The sequence below is a fragment of the Epinephelus moara genome, chromosome 10, assembly GCF_006386435.1.
Source record: "Epinephelus moara isolate mb chromosome 10, YSFRI_EMoa_1.0, whole genome shotgun sequence".
NCBI classification, from domain to species: Eukaryota; Metazoa; Chordata; class Actinopteri; order Perciformes; family Serranidae; genus Epinephelus; species Epinephelus moara.
Window position 1 is genome coordinate 4741470 of NC_065515.1, and position 25965 is coordinate 4767434.

General features: G+C 40.3%; 1 protein-coding gene across 2 annotated transcripts in view; it reads left to right on the top strand.

Moving 5' to 3' along the window:
* Window positions 1–25965, top strand: part of clocka (clock circadian regulator a) — a 48238-nt gene that overhangs the window by 11727 nt on the left and 10546 nt on the right. Inside the window, exons 3-20 of one of the 2 annotated variants that reach the window (XM_050055293.1) lie at window positions 9832–10065; window positions 10169–10260; window positions 10879–10938; window positions 12302–12450; window positions 12556–12647; window positions 12740–12829; window positions 12978–13098; window positions 15258–15371; window positions 15461–15579; window positions 16215–16297; window positions 19170–19276; window positions 19370–19517; window positions 22577–22652; window positions 22772–22916; window positions 23008–23108; window positions 23222–23350; window positions 25436–25594; window positions 25711–25920. In XM_050055293.1, coding sequence (XP_049911250.1) covers window positions 10241–10260; window positions 10879–10938; window positions 12302–12450; window positions 12556–12647; window positions 12740–12829; window positions 12978–13098; window positions 15258–15371; window positions 15461–15579; window positions 16215–16297; window positions 19170–19276; window positions 19370–19517; window positions 22577–22652; window positions 22772–22916; window positions 23008–23108; window positions 23222–23350; window positions 25436–25594; window positions 25711–25920 — 1923 coding nt within the window. In that variant the 5' untranslated portion in view covers window positions 9832–10065; window positions 10169–10240. The remainder of the gene's footprint in view (window positions 1–9831; window positions 10066–10168; window positions 10261–10878; window positions 10939–12301; window positions 12451–12555; window positions 12648–12739; window positions 12830–12977; window positions 13099–15257; window positions 15372–15460; window positions 15580–16214; window positions 16298–19169; window positions 19277–19369; window positions 19518–22576; window positions 22653–22771; window positions 22917–23007; window positions 23109–23221; window positions 23351–25435; window positions 25595–25710; window positions 25921–25965) is intronic. The other variant, XM_050055294.1, reaches the window with a different exon arrangement.

Here is a 25965-nt window from a genome sequence, read left to right on the forward strand (position 1 = left end):
GGTTACTTTTTGTTTTATATTTGAGTAGAAATAACCAAATCTTTTAAGGACTTTATGAATATTTTCCACATTGTTTGTGATGCCAAATGGCACTACAAGGTGCAATTACTATAATTTGATTATAGCCATTTTCAGAGGTAACTCTGTAAGATTGCTGGTTTCATCCACGTGTTAAAAGTTCACTGTATTGGTTTAGCATAAACATTTAGCACTCCTGTAACTTGTTGGACTCACAATGGACAGTTTAGGTTGAAGTGCTTGAGAGGAAAATGTTGTATGTGAGAATGTGACAAACTCTTGCGTGCCTAATCTGGCAACATGCCTCGTTTTGATCACACGAGCAATGTTCGAAATTGTTCCGAAATTCACAAGTAGGCAGCGCCATGTTTGACGGCCGTAACTAACAATTATTTTCGTTACTGATTTACAACTACATGTTTAGTCTGCAGACACATTCAGCAAAAATCACGAGAAGCTAAAATGTTGCATTTTTGCTTGATTGATGATTTATCAATTATTAAAATTGTTGATTTAGTTTCTGTCGACGAATCAATGAATTGACATTTTTTCAGACAATTTCTGCAGCGCATGTCTAACTGGGTCTTGCGAGGTTGTCAGATCCTGTCAGTTGTTTGTGAATTAAGATTGTACAGTAAGGAAGTGTTCTGTTTATCTGAGATTATCTGCAGTCAATAAAGTGTGATTTCGTCCTTGACACATTGATCTGTAGAGTGGAATATAATGTGGAGCCAAGTCCTCTGGGAAACTACGAGGCCATATACTCACATAGAGCAAAGTTGAGTAAAGACATAAGATATTCTGGTTTCTAATTAGTTAAACTTGCTTGAACACTACTGCTATAGAGAGGCGAGCTTCCTCCTCTCCTGGTCTTCCCACGAGACCTTAATTCCGAAAACACAAGAACAGTAGTCAACAGTAAAAGACAAATAATTTTTGGATCCTGTTTGAATTGTGCTATGATTTACACATATGATGTTCGTCAGTTTAAAAGATAATTTTGCAACACAGGACAGCTGCAGTTTGTCGTAGTACCATTTAGTTTTACGTGAATCTGCTCAGTGAGCTACATGTCTGGTCCCACACGATATACGTCACCTATACGAGCTAGCTAGCTAGCATGGTAAGTTAGCCATGTTCCATGCACAAATGTAACATCATCGTACCTGATTTGTTTTATCCAGCAGCTCTTGGCCTTTTTATCAGCCGGGGAAACGAAAGAACGAGCAACACCCATTGCTCTATGAGTATATCTACAAAACACACAGGCATTGTAGCTTTAGCAAGCGAGAAAGTTATGATGTCACTTACACAACTTGTGCAGTCTCTCTGACGTAATTTCACAGTTCTAAACTTTAACAGTTTTACAACAAACTGTGACTTTCTTGACTTGCAAAATTGTCATATATGTAATTCATGGCGCAATTTAAACAGGATCAAAAAAATATTTGTCTCTTGCCATTAACTACCATACTTTTTTTTTTTTCCAAAATAAGGTCCCATGATGGTTCACTAGAAGGGGAGAGACTTCACCTCTCTATGTACTGTGGCAACAAAATGTTGATTCTTAATAGAGTGGTGGGCCAGTTAGCATAATTAGCGTTTATGTTTGAGTTTAAGTGTTGGTGGTCATATGTCAGTCATGTTTTGATCGTAGACTGTAGTCTTACAGGGCTGTAGGTCTGTAGTTATTCTTGATTGCCTCTCTTGTGCTGCCAGTCATCCTTCTGAACTCCAGTGACCCACTTGGCATCAGTAAGAGGCCCCTGGCTGAGTTCCTGCTCTGCTGGGACAGGAGGCCAGCAGCAGTGGAGGGGCCCCTGCCAACCACTGCTGCTTGCCTCTCAAACATTCCTGTCTGTGGGCTGTGGAGTGAAAATTCAAAACAAAGACCCATTTTGTGCTGCTGGGTCTGTGGATGTGTGCACTTCAAGTGGAAACACAGCTGGCTGCCCAGCATTGAGGGTTTGGTTGGTACAAGCGTATAGCAGTAAGGTGGGCAGAGATGACAAGCTTGTGTTGTGGATTTTATTGCTTACAGGCCAAATGACCATGACATTATTAAAACCATCCTTGGTTGCATCCCACATCCCCGGCACAACGACACTGCTAAGCCTGTGAACTCAAGGAATCACATCTTTGATTGCTATGCGGATGCCACCAGGATGTGCAGGCCTTGATGCTGCCTCAGACAGGATGTGTGACTGAGTAATTTATTCGTTGGTGTGTTTTTGTTGATTAGTGTGACCTCATTGGCAGTGACTCTTTTGCTTGCTGGCTTTTAAAATCTGCATACATTATCCTAGATATTTCCCAACACTTGGAGCAGGATGAGAAAGAACAACCCCACTCCTTCTTATTTGCTCTTAACCTGAGTACCACATCGGTTTGTGCCGTAGACTATTGATGTTTACACACACCAGTCAGTTTTAAGTTTTAAATGGTTCGCTGAATTCATCAGTCTTTCTAGAAATGCATTAAAAGCCGTGCTCTGTTGTGACACCTGGGATCTTTGAGGGTTCACAAATCCCCTGTTCTCGGGTGTCAGGGTGTGACGTAGATGATGAAGAAAACACAAGGGTTGCTATGACACCAGAGTTTACCTAATCATGTGATACCTGCCACACAGTACTGTCTGCACACAGGGTTTGAAGCTTCAGAAAAATGTCCCCTTTTAGAAAAACTATACAAAAACATCAGATAATTTGAGGTATTTTTTTGAATTAAAACAACAGTGGTGATGTGATCAACTAGTTGATGACTATTTTGATACAATCCATTGAGAGATATTTTGATGCACTGCAGAACACTACAGATATAGGGCCTCTACTTGGAAAAATCCAGATTTTTTTCCTGCCAAAATGAAAACACGTAGACAGTCCTCAGATTGAGTTTGCGATGGCCCAAAAGAGCAACCGAGTTGACTGTAAAGCCAGCTTCTTTTGTGATCTCTGTCTGCAAGTCACCTGGTACGAAGTGTTCAGCAAAAACCTCAGCTAGACCAGTAGGTCACCTGATCTGATGCACTCATAACTTTTTTAGGGAGGAACTAACTCTTTGAGTCTACTTATATTCTCAATTTGAATGGCTGTCTCCAGGGATGGCCATGGCGGTCTGTCAGTGGGCCACCACTTTGGTTCAAACTTAAGTATCTTTACAACTATTGGATGAATTGCCATGAAATGTTATTTTCAAGTCTACATGATAATGTCTAATGACATGGCCACCAAATTTTTTGCTAACATAGTTAAATATCTCAACATCTACTTAATGGAGTAGCACATAATCTGAGTGATTTCCAACCTAGATTTAAAGACACTTCAGAAACAAGCACTGAGGAAACTTTAAGGAATCTCTGCACCAGGATGAAGCGATTAAATATCATTTTCTGAGCAACAGTTTGTAAAAGTTCACTCATAAAAACCACTTAAAATAATGCGTATGAGCCCTTCAAATAACAAAACATCAAATTACAATAAATTCGTAGAGAAACTGAAAGTCACGGATCAAAATGTACAAATGAAACTGCTTCAAATACAACATCTAGGTGTGTGTAAAAAGTGAGGACAGCGTGTATATAAAGACGGACAACATGACCACTCCCCAAAAGTGAAGCCAAAACATCTCGATCAACCTCTGTTGGCTGGCTGCAGTAAAGTTCATAAACCCTGCTCTCATGTGCCAAAGTAAAAACTCAAAGTACACGTCAAATAAATTTTCCCCAGAGATGCTCTTTGTGATTTTAGATAGCTCTTACCACACTGATATATGTTCTAGTGTTATTTTATTATGATAAGTTTGGTTATAATGAGTTATTTGATGCTATAGAAAGAGGGTTTGACGTCATGATCGACAGCAGTGTGTGCCAACCTTTGTTCTCACAATCAATGGCGCTGCATATGGGCAGGAACATGATACTGCAGAGATTGCTACTGCACAGACTCTGGCTCCAGCACAAGGTGGCAGTGGCCATATGTCCATGTTTATTGGCACCAATTTTGTGTACATTTCATGGTTTCTACTGACTTTGTTCATCCCATGACTTTTACTCTTGCACCTCCAGGAAGTTGGTTTTTCCATTGAAATATAATGACAACTATTGTTTGGATTGCCGTAAAATTCGGTGCAGACCTTCATGGATCCCATCGGATGAATTGTAAAAACTTTGATCCCCGAATTTTCATCTAGCACCATCATCAAGTTAAAATTTAGCTAACAGAGCAAACTAAGATGGTGGACATGGAACCTCTTAAACATCAGTATGTTAGCATTGGTACTGTGAGCATGTTGCCATTCTAGCATTCAGCTCAAAGCACCACTGTGCGTAAGTGTTAGTACTGAAAGATAGAAAGACACCTGGAAATTTCCTCTATGCACACTGCAGTGCTAATCACTCCACCACATAATAGTACAAACTGATTTAAAAAAGAACTGCACTTTGTCAGTTTTATAAATGTTTTGAGTGCAGGAGAGAAATGGTAAATTAGTATCATTAGTTTGTAGTTGGCATAATATAAAAGCTTGATTTGGTACCACTGTGAATAAAACAAGAACTAAAGTAAAACAAGCTATTTGAGACTTCAGCTTGCCTCTGCACTGACAGCTGCTGCTCCTTTGCACATCAACAAGTAGTTTCTATCCTCATGAGCGACATTCTAATATGCAGTGATATTGTCCTGTGTGGTGGAGCATATAAGAAGCACAACAGCTGCATGCATCCCAGGTGGATATTGATTTCTGGTCTTTGGTTTACATTTGGATTTTCATCACTGAGCACATTTAATATGTCACCTGTTACTTGAATTTCCAACCTTCCTGATTCATAAGAGAAAGCTGTTTAGCTGTGCTGCATTCTCTCTTTGTCCCCTAATTTAATAGTAAAAGCACTCTCCCTGATGGAGAGAATCTGCTCCATAATACAATAAGGATGGGAGGGATCACTTGTGATTGGTTTCCCCTAAATGATGCAGAGTGATGGCCCCTGCTGTGTGTTACTGCAGCGCCGCACAGCTCGACCTGTCACAGTGTTTTACATCCTCAGACTTAAGTCTAATAATTCTCAGCGTATGATGGAGGGAGTATCAGCTGCGGAGGAATTCAGCCGGGCTATTTTCACTCCGCACGGTGAGGCCGGTTGCTATGGTGTTGCCCATTGGCACCGTTGCTGTGCTGGCATCTCAGTGCGGGGTGTGGCGGGGTGCGTGACAAGCGGCGCCATAGATCCACTTCAGAGTGACTCATATCCTCAGAGCTCTGCTGCCCTACATCTGAGTATGCGTGCACACACCCACATAAACACACACACACACACGCACACACACTCAACAGATACTCAACAATGCTGTGTGAGAGATAGAATAATGACGATAAAAGAGTGTTTTCAGTGTGTGGTTCGATGTGTTTCATGATGAAGAACATGTGCATGTGTGAGGTGGGGTCATATGAATCAGCCTGTTTGTCTACATCGTTGACAGTACGAAAAACTAATAATTGGCTGTTGAAAATTCTACACTTTTACACGTCTGTGACGCTTTTTCCCTTGATGTCTGTGCCAACTGAGGCTCTGGGGATGCCTTTGCATATCATGTGATTAAATGAGGACATGTGACATGCAGACAGTGTGATTTCCCTGCTGACACCTTTTGTGAAGGTACTTGCTGTGTAAAATTGTCGGCTTTCAAAGGACTTGTGTTGACAGGGAGTGTAGTGTTATTGGTAAGAACATGAAGGTGTTGCCTGTGGAGCTGTGATTAAGTTAGATCGGAGGAGGAGGAGGAAAGTAGGTCATTGGGCCAGCAGGTCAGTGAAGCACGGATGACATCACAGTTATACAACCTCTGCTCTCCCGCTTACACAACGCTCACTCTGCGCTGCAGCTACTGCTGCAACTGCTGCTGATACACCAGTGTCAACTTTTTCCTTCCTCCTCTCATTTGGCTCTCCTTTCACTCATTTCTTTTTTTTAATTTTCTGGCATCCAGTGTTTAGCCTTTTTCTGTCCTGGTGTGTGTTCCAGTTAGTTGGGCAGAAAAGCTCTCTGCTTCTGTTTCTCCATAGGTACGAAGTGTAAAGATAAAGCTCTTTACTACAGCCCTCCATTCCCTTTATAATGTCACCGCAAAGCGCAGTTGGCCGCTTGTGTTGACAAACAGTAATTTTAGATAAGACTCCCAGTCTCTCTGAGTCACATGCAGGGAGCAGTAAAATAACACTGCATAGCTGAAAGTCAATGGACCATGATAAAACCTACTCCTCCTCTTAGTGTCATTTTTCCCCATGCGTGTCTTAACACGGAGGTGTAAATACTCACATTGTGGACTTCCTGTCCTCGTTTTATGAACGCCACAGTAAGTTAAATTAAGCCTCAACATTAATTGTCTTTTTTAAAATAAAGATAGTATAAGCACTGACTGGGGTTTCCCTCACAGCTTGATCGTTGGTCAATTGTTAATAGATTTAAACATGTATTCGTATCAAATCCTCAAGTCTGTCCCTGGGTATTTTATCTATTATTTTATCTTTTAGTTTATTATCTTAATGTCAGCAAAAAAGCATCTTTTGAAAACATATTTTGTTGCTTCTAAAACTGGAGCAGTAGTCTTACGCTACCATACACCAGAAGACTTTGAAAAGACTTAAAAGACTTAAGTCTGACACCCTCTCACATCCAGAGACAGTGTGATTTTTTTTTTTCTCTTTTAGTCACAGACTGTACTGTTTTGCAAGACTACAATTAGATTCCTTTTGAGATTATTTCCCATCCTGTTTTCGGTGGAAAATATCATGCCAAACTCCCTTTAAGGAAGATGACACATGTCCGCAAAACTGTAGAAACACAAGATAAAAGGAGTCATATGTACTTTATATTTTGGATTTTGTCACCTCAGCTCACTACCAGCCTCTGTTGGTTCACTGCACTATGTCAGTGGGAGGGGACCGTGGGAATGAGAGGCGAGCTGTTTCAAAAATAAAGATTGCTCACTAAAATAAATGCTGGTTGGTGGATCAGATGCACGCAGAATTAAACACCGACTCTTAGTCACTCTTCAGCTCCACCTACCCGGAGTCCCCTACATGTTCACTGTCTACCTGGTTTGCTGCTTCCTGTTTGGTGCTGGAGAGAGCGCAGCTATTGGTTGTTCACAATGAGTCATTGAGCTTAAGTTTTTGCATGAGACAAGACTAAAAACTGAAGATAATATTAAACAGGTTCTGATTCAAGCCACCTTGGACTGACTTTTAGATCACAGGAGCATTCACCAGCTGAGGTAAAACTCATGATTTATTTTGACATTTGAAATTTGTCTTCAACATTGAAATCGCTTAAAAAGTTTTAGGTGGAATTGGACTTGCCTTGAACCCGAATGTGTGATCATGCCAGTTATATCAGATGTGTTTTATGCTTAACTAAATGCTGCTCAGACCTCAATTAAGATTTTTTTTAAAGTTATTAGCTTATATGACTTAAGTATAGATCCTTAAAATAGGAAAAACTACTATAACATTGTAGCTGAAACATTTGTATGGTCATAATGGAAATGTTGTGTATCATGATACATGGAAGAGAAAGACTGAAGGGATTTTCTCACCAACACAAATAGGCCATTATGGTGTGAAAACCTCCCACGCAGGTTCTGACGGTAATTGGTTCATGAAATAAACGGGTCAAATATTTAGGCTAGAGACCCAGTGGGCCTGCTCATTTTAATCTGACAATCTATTGTAGGCCTACCTGCGTAAGGAGAATAGTAGTCAGACGATAGGAAGAATACGTCAGCTGTGATGTGCTGAATCTATGACTGAAGATGTTTTTTTAATGGCTAATATAAATCAAGATAGGTGCTTATATTTGCCACATCAGCTTTCAGGGTATCAAACATGAGGCAATGATTTACCTCTGAAAGCATTTTGTTCTCTTACAGTATATGTTGCAATGAAACCCACAGTGTCCGACATTGACTACTGACAGGTGAGGTGGGTGATGGTGATGGCCAATGGGAAAGTTCTGCTGTATTGCCAGGGCTGGGTATCGTTAATCAAAACCTTTAAGATATTGACTAGGGTTGCAAATTTGAAGCACTTTCCTTAATTGATCATTGGTAACATTAACGATAAATTTATCGATTAATCATGACTTTAAAAAAACATATAAACTTTGCTTATACCAAACAATACCAAGCACGCAACAGCATAGTAAATCATGATTAATAGATCATTGATTAATCGTTATCATCCCTAGTATTGACCAAAATAATCCAATCCAAGGTTGTATTGAAACACCTCTAGTCAACCAATATCTGCATTTGACCTTTTTTTGTACCCCGATCTGGAAAGAAAAGACTATTTGTATGGTTTTGCTTGAAGCCAATCACTACAAGCATTCTCAGATTTAATGCTATGTGATTGGTCCACTACTGCAGCAGCTACAGCCCATACATTCCATGGTATGGTGAAGTCCAGCGCAGTATATTTGACGGAGTTGACAAGTTGCCACCAAAACATTGAAAGTACGGTCATACTACACACCTGTGGCATCTGGTGGAATTTCACACAACTAAAGGCTTCCATTCACATGATGGGTGTTGAATGAAGTTGAACAAAAGTACTCCGTTAGTATCCGTATAACTTTAAAGGGCCAGACGCATCAAACCGACTTGAGAGAACTAGCGGCGATGAAGGCCCTCTGCTGTGTTGCTTGACGTTGTCGTGCCTCATCCAAAAAGTTGCACATGAACACACCACAAAGCCTACAGCCAACGGCCAACCAGCACATACGTTCTGCGTCTGCGTGAGAGGTAACAAAAGGGACACAGCATGACCATTTTGATGCTAGTTAGCACACAACACAATGTCAAAAGAACAAAACATATTTACCGTGTGCCAGTGCGCAATCACGAACCATCACAGAACGATTCTTTTGAAGAGCTCCTTACTCCGCTGTCGCTGATTCAACATGCTGAATTTGTCAAAAAATAAAAGCCAACGGGGGCTGACAGGGGCTGATGATGGCCAACAGTGCTGGACACTTCGCCATGACTAGGGCAACAGACGCTTACTGATGGTCCAACATTTACCGACAGCCAACCGTCACCTTGATGCATTAGGGCATTAGAGTACTGGTATTGGTACTGATATTATAATTTATTAAACCATACCCAGTTCTGTTTACCACTCAACTTTACATTATAGTGCAGTATATACGTATGTGTGCATGAGACCTTTAATATGATCCCAGATTATTTCCTGGATATAAATAATCTGCACTTGTTAGGGATAATGGTATGGACGTGTCATTAGGGAGACATCAGGGAATGGCTGGTTGGTCCTTCACTCTTGCATCAAGCTGTCAATTGCTGCCAACTGTTTTATGCTCTTAGTTCTGTATCATATCAAACTATTTTCAAGGCATATTATTATCTTATACTTTTCTTTTTTGGTGCTGTCGATTGTTCAAGATGGATAATTGGACAAAATGTTTTGGGGTGCAGCTCCAAAAACTCATCACATCACTTTGGGTTTAGCCCGGCTGTTAAAGCAAAGGTCCGTCACAGTGCATCTGGGGTTAGCCGGCCATCTGGAGTTGTATGAGAGCACACATGGGCATAAAAAATGTCCCATGCTGTCTCCCATACGAGACTGGCCAGACAGCTTTATATGTGTGGCAGGGGTGTAATTAATCAAATCTCATGCGTCAGTCTCTTCTCCTCAGCCAACGTCACACTGCTTCATTCTGTCTTTCATATCCTGATCTGACAGACACACTGGCTGTGTTGGTGTTTCAATAATTACATGTGTCCCTCTAACCTCCCGTAGACTCAGATGTTGCTGCCATGTGCCACACTCACACCCGAAGCAGACGAAAAACTCAGCTCATTGAAGACCTCTTGTCGACTTTCTGCCCTCTGATCGAGGAAACATTCAGTGACTCTCCTCCAAGACTCTCAGAGCTCCACCACTATCATCACCACAGTGTGTCCAACCAGACCCTGCCTTCATCCAGCAGCATCTTCCTCATCGTCTCACAGGACTGGCTGTACTGTCAGTAAGGTAAGATTTAGTTTTTACCATCTGACTTAAATCTGTCCACTGTTTTCAATCACTGGGAGGTGATGAAACTGCAAGTTATTTTGTGTGCTCTTTTCCCTCAAAGGTTCATTTACAAATGTCTACCTCACGATTAAAAGACCCCTCTCAAACACTGCGACCCTGAACAGGATACAAAATGACCTCGAGCATTGACCGGTGAGTCAAACTTTTTGTATACCTGCATTTGGTTTGTTCTTCTGATTCTTTTCTATTAATCATGTGGTTTATAAGATGTCAGAAACACCTTTTTTTTCTCTCTGACCAACAACCCTAAATCCAAAATTCAACTGTAATGTTTTGTGTTATATGATGATTTATTGTTTGTCACAGTTCCCTCGATTGATTTTCAATCAATCGACTAATTTTTTTAACACTAGATTTAAGTCATGGGAAGAAAAAATGAACTTCAAGCCCTCATGTGCGGAACAGGAACAGATGCATTTGAATTAAGCATTTCGACTCTACGATCACTATGACCACACATGAGTGCCTGAAGTTCATTTTTTCTCCCCATGTGCTGACCCTTTTCTTCAAGAGCACCTGAGTATCATATGATATAAATGGTCTTCGGGCACACTGCTATCTTGTTCTTCAAGGAGATTTAAGTCACTCGGGGGATACAGTGTCTAAGTGCTGTGTGTTCAGTTTCAGTCGTCTGCTTTTACATCAGAACAAAAATGTAGGATTAGAAGGGGTCTTATCAAAATGTTCATAAAATATTATCGGTGAACAAAAGTTAGAGGATCTTAAACTGCTGTTGTGTTTGCTCTGCAGGGATGACAGCAGTATCTTTGATGGGTTAATGGAAGAAGATGAAAAGGACAAAGCAAAACGGTACGATTCATTGTTGTTTAAAACATTCTCCATGATCTCACAATTGTAGGTTTTTTGGAGACTTGATTTTATATTTGTGTGATTATTAAACCAAAGCTTCAAAGCTTCACATACAAAGGTACTCCTGCCTAACCCTACCATTGTAAAGCATCAGGTACGACTACATCACAGGGTTATTATGGTCAACAAAATCTAAGACTGAATCTAGCAGCGAGAAAATAAATCTAACTGTTTTTTGTTTGAGAAATTAAATTAAAAATGACAATAATTAGAAAATACTACAATAAACAATGCAGTAAGAACTAAAACAAAAACCCCAAAGAAGAAGTAGTTTGATATGCAACTGTAATGGAAACCTAGTAACCAATCCTTACGTTTTACTCAGTGTAACCTCATGATATATTCTGATCAACATGAGCTCATATTTCTGTAAGCTGCAACAGTAATGAAACAATTGTCCCTTTAATAACGAAATTCTGTCTATTGCAGATGCTAGAGTGAACTTCCCCTCGCCTTTTACTGGCCTCCACTCAAACCCTTAAATTAAATCACGGCATGTCTTATCTCACAGGGGGCCACAAACCCTTATGAGAAGTGGTCCTCTTTCAAAATGTCTTGATCAGCTATGTCATTATGATAAGACAAAGCCTGATTCACTCATCTGATGTAAGGGGATTTTCAGCAAAGGATAAATGGGATTAGGTGTTGACCAGTTTAAGAAACAAAGGCTTATTCATTAATCTGTAACTGTAGTAAAGACACTGATGATTTTTCTCCAGAGGGTACAGACGCTGTCGCTCTGTGTAGGACTTGATCCTCCTGTATGCAGAGAAAAGACAAGTTTGTTTGATATTCTTATTTTTATTCAGACTTTGTTCAGGTTTCCACCACGCAAAGAAGATTATCTGAAAATGACCATAGTTACAGGGAGAAAGCAGCAAAGTCAGACAGCTGCATGACATCAAGACCTCCTCAAACACAACAGACCTTACCTCAGTGCTGTCCACAGTAGAATACTGCGGTCAAGTGAGCCGTCTTTTTTGAAAACCCAGTCAAAGCAGCCAGCGCTTGGATTCTGATGTGCATCTATTGGTGCTGTTATGGTACAGATGCTTGGAGTGGCCACAAAGACTAAAACTAGTCAATTCCTCAAAATATAAATACTTACACACTCTTTAAACAAACTTAAACTAAACTGAAATCAAAAACCAACATGGAGGACTAAATATAAAGTTCTTGTAGATATGATTTATTCTCCTATAATTAATGCAGTCGTAGTTTTTTTGAGCTCTTTCAATAATCCAGCATTGCTAATGTAGCTGTAACCTAAACCTACTGTATGTAATTGTGTCTGAACCCACAGTGTGTCCCGTAACAAGTCTGAGAAGAAACGCAGAGACCAGTTCAATGTCCTCATCAAGGAGCTGGGCACCATGTTGCCGGGCAACACCCGGAAGATGGACAAGTCCACTATTTTGCAAAAGAGCATCGACTTTCTGCACAAACACAAAGGTGAGAAACACTCCTGACAGCCAGAGATCAGTTTGAATCAGACAGCTGTGGGTTACACTCATCAACTGAACACTTTGTTGCCGTGTTTTATGTTTCCTTCACCAGAAATTGCTGCTCAGTCAGAGTCAACCGAGATCAGACAAGACTGGAAGCCTCCTTTTCTTAGTAATGAAGAGTTCACTCAGCTGATGTTGGAGGTGAGCTAAGAGCTCTGCGTATGAGGGAGTGCAGTAGTCTTAATATGTTTTTTGACTATGAGAGAATTAAGAGCATTTTTTATCTCTGTCAGGCGTTAGATGGATTTTTTCTTGCAATTATGACTGATGGGAATATAATCTACGCCTCTGAGAGTGTGACATCCCTACTAGAACACTTACCTGTAAGTATATATTGTCACTTAATAAAAATGTAGTCAATATTTCAAGTCTGTAACAAAGCCCACATGTCAACAGTGACATCTGTTTGATGCAGTGTTTCATGTTGAGTGTTTAAAGCAACACATGTTAAAGATATTTTCTGTGTTTCAGTCTGATCTTGTGGATCAGAACCTGTTGAACTTCCTGCCCATGGGGGAGCATTCAGATGTGTACAAGGCTCTGTCCTCTCATATCATGGAAGGAGAAACACTGACGCCTGAATATCTGAAAAGTAAGCAGAACTTTTGAGTTGCATCTTGGCATTAGGGCTGTCGTGGTGAACTAGTTTCCCCTGTGGTGATTAAGGAGGGCTCAACAGTGCGATATTTGGTGTTATTGCTGTTTTTGCAAATTACCTCATTTATCTTGATTTTAGTGCTTTCTAAATGAGCTTTATCGTGAGGCTATTATTAGGTATATTGATGCTTTTTGAATGACAAAGACGACACAGATTTAAAACAAATTAAATACATCAGTGTTCTATGTTAAATCAGTGTTAAATGCAGAACACAGAAGGGTTATGGGGCGCAAAAGGGCACAGCATTTTTACAGCTGATATGCTTTGGTTACGTTTGGCTTGTATGATGTAGAATATCTGCGACAGTAAAAATGTCAGCACAAGGAAGAGTATCTACTTGCTCTGGATGAAGGGGAAGGCTGAAGCACGTAGGGAGAGAGAATGGACCCATCGGTATGTGTAGGCACAGCACACAGAATTATAAAAATACCAAGATAATAAACGCCAAGATGGCTCCTACTCATATCCATGGAGTTGCTTGTTTGGCACATCTGCCAAAAGAAGTTTCTAGCTCTCGGGTTTACTTTCACAGTATGTAGCCCACTGAATATACACAGTAGTGTTTCTCCTGCTGGCCCCGCGTGTGAGTTCCCACTGGGCTCATAGACGTTACGTTGTGATGATGTCACAGATTTTGAAACCATTTTTCCTCAGCTCTCAAAAGCTTTCCAAATATAAAACCACCATGGATCAAAAGACTCATAATTTACCTGTTTGAGGTGTCCTATCATGAGTTTTACAGACATCTCCGTTATATCGGTGTCCTATGGGGAAAATGCTTTTTGGCCCGCAGGGGATTTTTTTTGCTGCAATACTGCAGCTGGCCACTAGGAAAAATTGGCTGCTAGGCTAAGCAGCATTCCTGGGGTCCCGGTTTAGTATTATTTTTCTTCTCCGTTGTTGATGTTGTTCAGCAATGTGACGGTTGGTCTTTATCAGGGAAACACAATATTGGATTTTTTGCCGATATCCGATATGCTGATATGTATCAACTCATTTGACCGATAAACAATATCGATAGATATACTTTTCCCATCATGAAGTCTCTTCTGAAGTGGAATTAACATTATATTATGCATAGATACTCTTATCGTGACGGCCCACCAGCACATGGAGACATGAAATGCAATTCTTCTTCATGTATGTAATATTCAGTCTTTGTGTAAATTAAGAAAAAGCACGTTGGGCGACTCTGATAGTTCATTTTAAAGCCAATATCAGCCGATACTGATGACGTGCCAATATTATCGTGCATCCCTAGTCTTTCTGGTATTTGTCCCGCCCCTTCTCTGCTGTGACGGCTGGGCAAAATGTGACAGTGATGATCAGCCACAGCGTTTTACTAAAAGTTAAATACTTTTCAACTCACTGCTACTGGAAAAAAAATGGCAAACGTGCAGCACTCAGTGTAGAATAGACACTCAGCACCTTGTCACGCTGTAACGTAGTGAAATGTGTTGTACCCATGAAAATTGCTTTTTCTTTATTTCTCATGCAGATTACTGTCTAATTAACATTTTTATACCTGTTAAATTAAAATTAAACGATAAAACAGACAGCTACACTATTTACTAAATCCTACTGAGTGCTTCAGAATACAGAACAGCTGATTCAAACAGCCATTACGTGACCGGGCATTATCAATCCATAGGTGCTTTCCTCCTGCGTATTTGTTTTCTGTCTCCATCACTAGCAGCCATGACTGTTTCTCATTGTTTGGGTAGACTTCACAAGGCAGCCTGGGGAGCACCAAGATTTGCTGCTGCATCTTATTGGGCTGCTTTTGGCAGTTTGTCATAAGCCTCGAGGAGACTTATGTTTTTCCCATCATCATTTTAGTGTGCACGCAGCATCAGCCTCAGGGAGCCAGAGGGAAGGAGACAGGTTATCTCGAAGCAAAGTATCATGGTGGGAGTCGAGTAAAACAAAATAGAATATTCTGGTTTTATATTTTTTCCATATGTTGTCATGTATTAAAAGGTGCAAATGAACACAGTTAGCAGACTGCTTAATTACTATAAATACATTTTTACAACAAGTGCAAATTCTTTCTTCAGTTTTCTTCCTTTTTAACACAGCTCTTTTTTCCACAGCAAAAAATCAGTTAGAGTTCTGTTGCCACATGCTCCGAGGGACGATCGACCCCAAAGAGCCCCCTGTGTACGAATATGTCAAGTTCATTGGAAACTTCAAGTCCCTGAATAATGGTGAGTTACACTGCATTAACTGTCTGAGCCTTGAGTTGAGTTTTCCTGGCTCCGAAGTCTAACTCCTCTGTTGTTTTACTCGTCACCAGTGCCTAACTGTACCCGAAACGGTTTTGAGGGAGTGATCCAGCGGTCGCTTCACTCCGCCTTTGAAGACAGAGTGTGTCTCATAGCAACCGTGAGGCTCGCCAAACCGCAGTTTATCAAGGTAAGAATCATTCGCTGTTCTTCCACTTCTCACTTCTTATCCGGTTGACACACATTTGGTTTCATGCTTCAGGGTCTGGAAAAAGGTAGTTTTAATTAGGACAGGGCTGAACAGTAACGCTTGCCCAGTCACCGCAGGCAAACACATTTGGGTTCCTGTCAACCATTATGTGCTCTCCCGTGTTGCCTCTGTTGGCAACCACTTTTCCTTTGCTTGAAATTGCTTATTCTCTATTTGTCTCTTCCCCACTGTGTAAAATTTTACTTCCAGCTGAGTAAAAGAGCTACTGTTGATTTTACTGTTACTGTTACTGTTGGAAATTGAGTTTGGACAAAATTCAAACGATCAGCATCACAAAATAATACACAGAGTGGTTGTGCTGAAACTGAGACAGCAGAATCTGAATAAAAGACAAGCATAAATGCCAATTAAACTTTTGAGACAAAGTAGTGTGAGACAAACAGGAACTGGCAGTTATATATAACGCTAAAATCTGCCTCTTAAGATTCACCTTGTTTCCTGCATGTTCAGCTCCACATGGGCTCAGATATTTTAGTATTTAGTACATGTATTTTTTAAGATAACTGGAGATAACGTCTGAATACATTCTACATTTTCACCCCTGTCCCTCACAGGAGATGTGCACTGTCGAGGAGCCGAATGAGGAATTCACCTCCAGACATAGTTTAGAGTGGAAATTTCTCTTCTTGGACCACAGGTACAGTTTTTTTCATTTTTTATACAGTGTCTTTGTTCAGATGTGTGTTTTTCATTGTGCAATTTTGTTTGTGTTGTGTTTTTTGTTGTTTACCAATGGATCATTTATTAAAGCTGTAGATGGCAACTATTTTAGTGTACTGTTAGGCTGTAAATTGAGAGAGTGCTTCGTTTTGGCTCAACTGTCACCAGCATGGCAGCCAGGTCACAAACTTTCTCATTTTACAGCTAAACACTCACTAAAATATGTTTCTAAGAACATTTGAGGTGAGAAAAAAGCAATGCAGTAACAGAATCTTGATTCTTATTTGATCAGCGCTGCCTAGTTTGACCACAGTTCACAAACAGTGATTGACAGCTGCGTTACTGTGCGTTCACACCAGAAGCTTCCAAAGAGGCAAAGTCTGTCGCGGACGTCCAAGAAGCACGACTTTGGTCACTCTAGTCGCTCATCACGTTAATCATTGAACGTTCGATCGTGCTCGTCAATTTAAAGGAGCTGCAAAGCAGACTACTGGCTTGAAAGCAGCGTAGTTGCTGCTTGCTGTTGTCCAGTCAAAAAGCTCATAGTTGGCCTACAGAAAGTTATGTTTGGTCAGTGAAAACAGAAAACGTACTGTATGTCATCCCATTCAAACCAAGCAAGGAAGACTTGCATGCTACGTCGCAACATTAGCCTGCAATTCTCTCCACTATTACAAACATTACACACTTTAACACTCACCAGACCAACCAACTTCCTGCGCGACGCGGTCCCAAGCCTCATTCTTTTTATTTTGGTCTCTGTAACCGAACAGCGACACATTATAAAAGGACTGAGTGGGCGCGAACGCAAGTAATAAACTTCTCGATATCCATTGTCAGAACAAGTGTGCTGTAGGAACCAAAGTTACATGGCTTGTTCTCTGGGACCCGCTTCATCGAAGCACGTCAGCATTCCAATTGGCTGTTGCTGAACCACATCAGAGCTCATTACCATAAAGTTAAGCAAGTTTTAACTCCCCTCCGGACCCACTCTGGTCGCTTTGGTCGCCCAAGACGCACGGCTGACAACCAGGTCGCCCAAGTCGCTGGGCTCTCATTGAAAATTAATGACTTCCACCATTTTGGAAGCTCTGGTCACTTTTGGTGTGAACATACAGTTAGAGAATCCTCAGCTCTGATTGGTTGATTTCATTCACATGTGGCAGATTCTTGCAAAGCCATTAGAAGCACTACGAGGAGGAACATGGTTTTTCCTATCTGTCTCATGTTCTTCTGTGTGAACATAGTGACAGTTTCAGCAAATATAACAAAGGGTTATGGGTGTAAAAGTTACCAACTGTAGCTTTAAGGGTGCTTTTACAACCGCCCTGTTTGGTTCCAATTCAAACTGTGGTGCCGTGGTTTGATTTCTGTCCACTGGACTCGAGCTACACAGACCCACCACAGGACTCTGAAAGACTACATGTGTGACATTAGCAGGAATTCCAAAGCTAATATTAACTGCATCTGCTGATTTTAAAATGTCCCAGAAGTCATCTCCCAGTCTTATGAGTGATGTGTAGCCTCTGTGTTGAGCCTGTGTTCTGCGTATTAGTCGAGCAATTCCCCCAGTAAAAAGGCACGTTGGTCCTTTTGTATGTGTTAGTCACTAGTTATGATATATGAGATCCAGTTGCAGTTTTAACTAATAATAATCATTATCAGTTATTAATTTGTGAGCACTTTGTGACTTCAGAGAAGATAAATAAACATGTAAAGAGCAGTAAAGTGCAGCATAACCTGCTGTCTGTCAGGCAGATGGCATCACCAAAACTTCCCACTGTCAGTCTGTACAACTTCCTGTTTACTCCTCTTGGTTTGTTGTAATAAACCAGTGTGGACATGAAGCGGATCAGGGCTTAAAGTAACAATATATGTTATTTGTTTCTCAATCTCTACCAAATTATCTAACTACAGGTGTGAAAGCAACCTAACTCTGTCGCACTAACAACAGCAACTTGTCAAGACAAACTGCAGGATGGTTGGTAGAAACTTCTTAAAACTTTACATGTTCCATCGGGAATCACAGCTTCAACGTCTCTGATTGTTGAGCTTGACTTGTAAATATAGTTTTGCTGCTGCAGAAGCGGTGAAAAGGTCGTCCAGATTAATTAAAGCTTCATTTGTGAAGCATTCTCCCATGATCCCATGAGTGCTGTTATAAAACTCTGCTGTTGTCATGGGAGATCCCAAAGTTGATGAGTCTGAAATGCTTTTTATGTCAATATTAAAAAACAATTATATACATAAATAAATAATTATGCCTACAAATGAAATAACTATGGCTGTGAAATAAATTCTGAAATAAATAAATAAATAAATAAGGCAATAAATCTATAACTAAATGTACATATAAATATATAACTAAGTCAATACAATATATAAAATGAATAAGTTTTTCATGAAGGTAAAATGAGCTGGGGAATAAATGTGGCAACTTGTTTTCAGTTTGTTTTATTGTTTGTAACCGTGTTGTTTGTGCTGCTGCCTGTCTTGGCCAGGACACTCTTAAATAAGAGATTTTTAATTTCCATAAGTCTTTTACCGCCGGTTACATAAAGTAAAATTAAAAATTAGGAAATAAATGTCCACCGGAAAAAGTAATCCTTTGACAAATGTTCTTTTTTAAAAATAAAAAACAATTTGTTTATTTATTGAACTATATTGACTCATCTATTTATTTCAGGGTTTATCTCATAGCCGTATTTATTCAATTAATATTGACTCTTAATGCTGTGAGCCCTTTGAGAAAAACCGCAGTATGATGACTTATTCACTTTAACAAGGGTAGAAGGTGTGTGGAGGTCTGTTAATGACTCATCTCAATAGTATGTTCTTTGTTTGTCCAGAGCTCCACCCATCATAGGTTACCTCCCGTTTGAGGTCCTGGGTACATCAGGATATGACTACTACCACGTCGATGACCTGGAAACACTGGCCAAATGCCACGAACACTGTGAGTACTACTTTGTCAGACATCATTCAAGTGACTTCATCTACAATCCTCGGCTTCTTCATCAGTCCGCTCCCTCTCCTTGTGTGTCTGCAGTAATGCAGTACGGCAAAGGAAAGTCCTGCTACTACAGATTCCTCACCAAAGGGCAGCAGTGGATTTGGCTTCAGACCCACTACTACATCACCTACCACCAGTGGAACTCCAGACCAGAGTTTATTGTCTGCACACACACTGTTGTAAGGTACATGAAAGATTTACCCAGAGATATTCACATTGTTAGAGAAGAGTCTCAAGTCATCTTTGTCCTGCATCTGTCACTGAAATCACAATATTATATACTCACAGTCAAGTCAACTTTACTTATATAGCACTTGAAACACAAACAGAGTTGATCATAAGTGCTCTTACAGCAACATAGAGAAAAGCAAAGCAAGAGAAAGAGGAGAAACAGAAGACACTTTGTAGACAAACATCAGAATCTTAAAATGTATTCTGTAGCTAACACACAGCCAGTGTAGGGAGGCAAGAATGGGGGTAATGTGCTCCGTCTTTTTTGACCCTGTTAAAACTCTTGCTGCTGCATTTTTGACCAGTTGAAGACGGGATAAACAAGACTGAGTAACACACTGAGTTTGGAGATAGTGCGCAGCTGCATGATACTTAATTTTACTACTTGATTGATTTGGTAATTCCATACCAATACCAACAAACCAAGGACCTCCCTGTTCATTTTATGGAATTTCCTGAAAAAACTCATGGAAAAACTTTTATTAAAATTCATACTTCTTTAGTTATGTTTTTTTTTTTTTTTTATTTGGCCCTTTGCACTAAAGTCCATCATGTATTTGCATTCTAAGCTTCATTAATTGCTTATTTTTCATTAGATTGGGTTAAAATTTATACAGGACATCCAAGAAATCTAAAGAATAATTTGAAACTGCATATTTTACAGTAATCAATTTTTTTTTTTTTTTTTTTTTTGTTGTTAAAGTCTCCACTAGTTTTCACTTTATAGCGACCAAATTTAGAATCTGTGCAAAATGACTCTAGTTCTATCACATCGTTATTTGATCCTGCATAGAAAATTGAATGCCACAGATCTCGCTAAATAAAGCTTCAGAGCTGAAAACAAACAAAAAATCCTTTTAGTTTATTTTGACTGTATACTTTCCCCAGATTGATTATTTTAATTGAAATAATAATGATAATTTGTATTTTTTATGAAAAAGTCTTGATATTCCTTTCAGATATATTTTTAAAAAAAAATCTGCAAAACATTTAGCAACAACTATTTACATGAATACATGCTGTTACACCCGCAAACGTAATAACGGCCCACAAACGTAATAAACCACGAACGTAATACAAAACCTGCGCTCTCTCATTGGTTGGGGAAATCTCCGCCCAGTAGCGGTCCGAACTCACAAAAACATCAAAATACAGTTAAAGGGCAGGAGCTCTGCAAACAGAGTCACCACCACACATGAGTAGAAGCCCATAGGTGATGATTAAGCAGGATTTCATTTATGTCTATATTTTGTTTTGTTTGAAAATCCTCCAGATCCTACCTTTAACTGAAAGGCTGTTTATTTAAAGTAATGTAACATAATGTATCATTTTGTCTGGGAAATTTTCAGTTACCTACATGGCAATTCTCACTTTCCTGCATTCACATAGGCTACATTAATTTAAGTTCACCAGTCATTAATAATTTGTAAGCCTTTAATTGTCAGTGTTCAGACAGTCTCGGTCCATGTTACTATCAAAAAGTACCAGTCTTAAATCTTGAAAAATGTTTTCATTACTTCAAAGAAGAATCTAGAATCTATCAATATGCCAATTTTATTCTTCATCCCAAAGGTTTCACTGTTAAGTCCATTCTCAGTGTATGTGCACTGGAGGCTTCAAGTTTCCACATCACACTTGTGTAAGTTGAACATTGGACAATGACTGGCTTCTAAAATATTTGTGATGTCACAAATCATGCTTGTAGCCCTTCCAAAGAATGAACGACATATTCAAGTTTTTGGCTTTTGATATGCAGACATATTTTAATTAAATGGTTCAAACATAGGCTACATAAGCCACCAACATAGGCTCGTAGCTCTAGCTCTTAAAATCATATGAGCATTTTCAGCAGATAAATGTGAAAAAAGCCTTCGAGTGTCAAGCTCTGCACATATATCATTCTGCACAGTGAGGCTCAAACATTCATCTGTAGGAACAAGAAGAAAACACATTTTTGAGTGGAGGAGGATTAAGTTATTGTAAACCATGGTTTTTAAAACCTTACAACCTGCACCTGACCCCCTATGAGAGCCAACCCATCCCGCAGCGCCGCTGTCCGAGGTGCTGAACAGGTACTGTAGGCCAGATGCTGCAGAGAAATCCGTATTAACAAGAGGCAGAATAAAATAAAATAAATCCAATTAAACGACATATTTGCTGCCACAGAGTAATTCTGTGAACTGACAAGGAATGACCAGTGTGTGTGTGTGTGTGTGTGTGTGTGTGTGTGTGTGTGTGTATGTGTGTGTTTCTGTAAGTTATTTCTAACTTACTCAGAACCCTGATCTGTCACTTTCTGACCCGTCCCACCCGACCTGCGGGTTGTTTGTCAACACACGCATCACTATTGGCAGGTGTATAAGTAAACAAACAAACAATAACAACCACAAAGATCATTATTCAGTCTCATATTACATTTGTGGGAAGTTATTACAGTTTAGATTTTCACCTTCCCACATATGTAATAATTTCCTGCAAATGTAATAGTTATTACATTTGCGGAAAATTGTGTGTTACGTTTGTAGTAGGCAGCTGCTATTACGTTTGTGGGAAATTTATTACATTTGCAGGATTATTACATTCAAAGCTGCAGCTTTGTATTACGTTTGTGGTTTATTACGTTTGTGGGCTGTTATTACATTTGCGGGTGTAACACATGCTATAACTAGGGTCTCTTGGATATTCACTACAAATTTTAACCCAATACAGTGAAAAATCAGCAGTTGGTGAGGTTTAGATAAATCACACGAAGAGCTGCAAAAATGAGCAAACATAGCTCTGTGGGCCAAACATAAAAAAATCATAACTAAAAAATTTTTTGGAGTAGAGCTGTATGATTTTGCAAAATCCCACAAATTTAATAGAAGTTTTTACAAGAAAATTGAATTGAATTGAATTTTTTTTTATTAATTTATTTTTTTGAGAATTTAACTGGGTAAAGTTTTAAATACTTGGTGACTTATCGTGGATGATCCGTATATAAGAAGTTTATTCACTGTCTTTGCTCTACAGTTACGCTGAAGTACGAGCAGAGCAGCGCAGAGAGCTCGGAATTGAAGAATCACAACCTGAGATCACAGCAGACAAGGTGAGACGTCTGTTCGACAGTAGTTAGGCTTTTTAAAATTAATTGTAGGATGATGGATCAGTAATCTGTGATTATACTTTATATGGAGACCCAAAGCTGACCATCTTCCCACCTCACAGCAGTCCCAGGATTCAGGCTCTGAGTCCCAGCTCAACACTTCCAGCCTGAAGGAGGCTCTGGAGCGCTTCAACCACAGCCGGACGCCCTCAGCCTCGTCTCGCAGCTCACGCAAATCCTCGCACACTGCCGTGTCTGACCCGGCCTGTAAGTACCCTCAACGATCTCTATGACTGTTACATCTAAGGCAGTCTTCTCTTTTTTTAATCAGAGCCTCATGTTTATATTTCCCTCTCAGCATCACAGATGAAGCTTCAGGGAGACAGGAGTACACCAGGTCGCCAGTCTGTCTCTGCTGTGGAGATGACATCACAACGAAGATCATCTATCAGCAGTCAGGTTGGTGAAGAGACGAGAACAGAGAAAAGAGATTCACAGCGCTTTACTCTGAACTGTTCTTCATCCTTTGTTGTTGTCTGGTGCTAATACTGTTTCTGTCTTAATTCTATCAGCAGTCGATGAGCTCCCAAAATACAGGACAGAACATGGCACAATCCATAGTGTCACAACAACAACAGCAACAACAACAACAACAACAACCGCAGTCTCAACAGCAGCAACAAGTTCAGACCAGCAGCCAAGTAAGACATTTATCTTATTTAATTTATATCTAATCTTAGGAGCCAGACAGCTTTTCGTGCGCCATAAATCTCTCTGTCAGTGACGCCTAATTGGATTCTTTCTTAAATATAATATAAATATAATTTATGGTGTGTTATGGTTAAAATTATGTCTTGAGTTCCTCTGATAGAGAGGTGCATTAAAAGGAGGTGAACAATTAATTACCAATTCTGCTTCTCAGTTCAGACTCTAAAACAGTCAATGTAAAACACAAAATAAGATTACTACAATGAAAAGCCAAAAAGTATGTTAAAATATACTAGAAATGAAGCATAAAAACGCAAACATCGGCAACTACACATGATTGCAAAGATCAGCTAAGATACAACTTGACACTAGCATGTAGCAGATTGTGTACAAAAATCCTGCAACAGTGTTTTGAAACACCCAAGAGGAAGCAAGCTGTGCAACTTTAAGTCCTTCTGCAGAAGATTCCACATATAAGGAGCTGCAGACATAAATGCTCGCTTGCCAAACTCTGTATGTACCCTCGGTACAGACAATACAGACATGGTCTGTGAACAGAGAGCAGAGCCATTTTCAATTTTTTGCTTAACTTTCACACATCAATATGCTGGAAGTAGGCCAAGAATAGCTTTGTAAACAAGAGAATGCCAATGAAATGTCTATGAAATTTTAAAGACAGCCAGCTAACTGGAGCGTACAGGACACAATGATGAGTTAGTGGCTCACAGTTGGTAATAAATCTCAATGCACCATGGTACACAGAGTCCAGAGCATGCAAACACTGGGTGGGTGCACTCATATATAGCACATCCCCATAAACAGTCAAGAATGTGGCAGAGACGAGTCTCTTTTCTCGTTTCTTTTTCTAAAAAAAAACCCAGCTTCAGCTTCAGTAGTATGCACGTCTGCACGTGTATCGCTGAAGCCCCTAGGAAGTGCGGAGTCGAGTGCAGGTTCTTGAGATCCGGATGTATTTATTAGTAGTGCATTACAAACACTGTGCAGTGTTTTGAGAGGGGACCCCTACCACCGAATGGCTTGCTTTCAGGGATGTAACTGTTAACCACTCTTGGAATGCTTTTGTTCTTGGAAATAGCCTGGTCCCAAATAGGTAGCTGATAGTAAATGATGCGTGTACACAAACGCAAATATGTCATGGCAGGTGTGTTGCTCATGACGCAAGGAAGAGCCGTGTTGAGTATGAAGCTGTTTGGATTAGTTGTCTGGAGAAAGGCCAAGCAATCGACCTGTTCCAGGCACATTTTGAACGGGCACTGCACTAGTCATCATTAAGAAGGACTGGTGCTAAAAATATAAAATAATAAGTACATTTATATTGCTCTGGAACTAGCTCATAGTTGCAACTTAAATGTAAAACATAAAAATGAATAAATACTGTGAAGAATTCCCTCTGTCTCCGCTGACTGCGGCTGTCTCGCAGCGCGCTCCTGTTCATTGTGTGCTCTATATAACCTGCCTGTATGTGCGGTGCACGCTGGATACAGCCAGGTATGAGGAGGAAGTGTCGGAGGGCCGCGATTCTTGTTATTCTATCTCATCGAATCCGCCAAACATATTGCCTGACCCGATGAGTGACTGCCCATAAACCGTCAAATCAATCATCATTCATTCAATCAAATCATAATGCATTTGCCTGTACTGTAACCCCCTGCTTAAATTGTTTTTGATACAAATTCTGAACTTTAAAATCTGGACTCTGCCTGTGTTTGTCTGAGTGAAGCCAGTGAGCGGGATTCAAGTTACCTAGCCAAAACAAATTGTTTTCGATTACATTTTTCAGGCGATTGCAGGAGGAAGAATGATAACGCTTTCTCCTCTGCCTGAGAAGATCACGTGTGCCAAACAATGTTTTGGTGTCCTACACTGATAAAATTTGCTGGATACAGGCAGGCTAACCCCAGATATACCTGGACCACAGATTCAGTTGGATTTTAGTCAGCATTAGACTGTGCACACTCCCCTGAATCACTCTTCACAATGAATCACTCTTTGTGCTTCCTCAGCAGCTGCCATTTAACTTACCTGCCGTTCCCCCTATGTCATTGTTCTTTTGCCAGTCAATGGTGCAGTTCTCCAGCCAGCTAGAAGCCATGCAGAACCTGAAAGAGCAGCTGGAGCAGAGGACCAGGATGATCGAGGCCAACATTCAGCGGCAGCAGGATGAGCTGCGGCAGATCCAGGACGAGCTGCAGAGAGTGCAGGGACAGAGCCTGCAGGTGAGACTGAAGAGCTGCTCAGGAGTGTGTGGGGCAAACATGCATTTAATCTATTTATTTATTTACAGTTTGGGTGGATGGTTTTACAGTTATAGAACCTTTGCTGTTTATTTCAGATGTTCGTGCCGAAAGGAGCTGGAGGACTAAATCTGGGGTCTGTTCAGATGGCTCAGGGGAACGCCGTGCAGCAGGGGGGAACACTCAGCATGCAGGGCCAGGTGGTCTCTGCAGGGCCTCTACAGAACAGCATACAGCAACAACATGCTGTCCAGCCCCAGCCCCAGCAACAAACACTCCTACGGGAACAGAGCACAGCACTCTCACAGGTCTGACAAACTAAACAGTTCTCCTTCTCCCTGTGCTGTTCATTA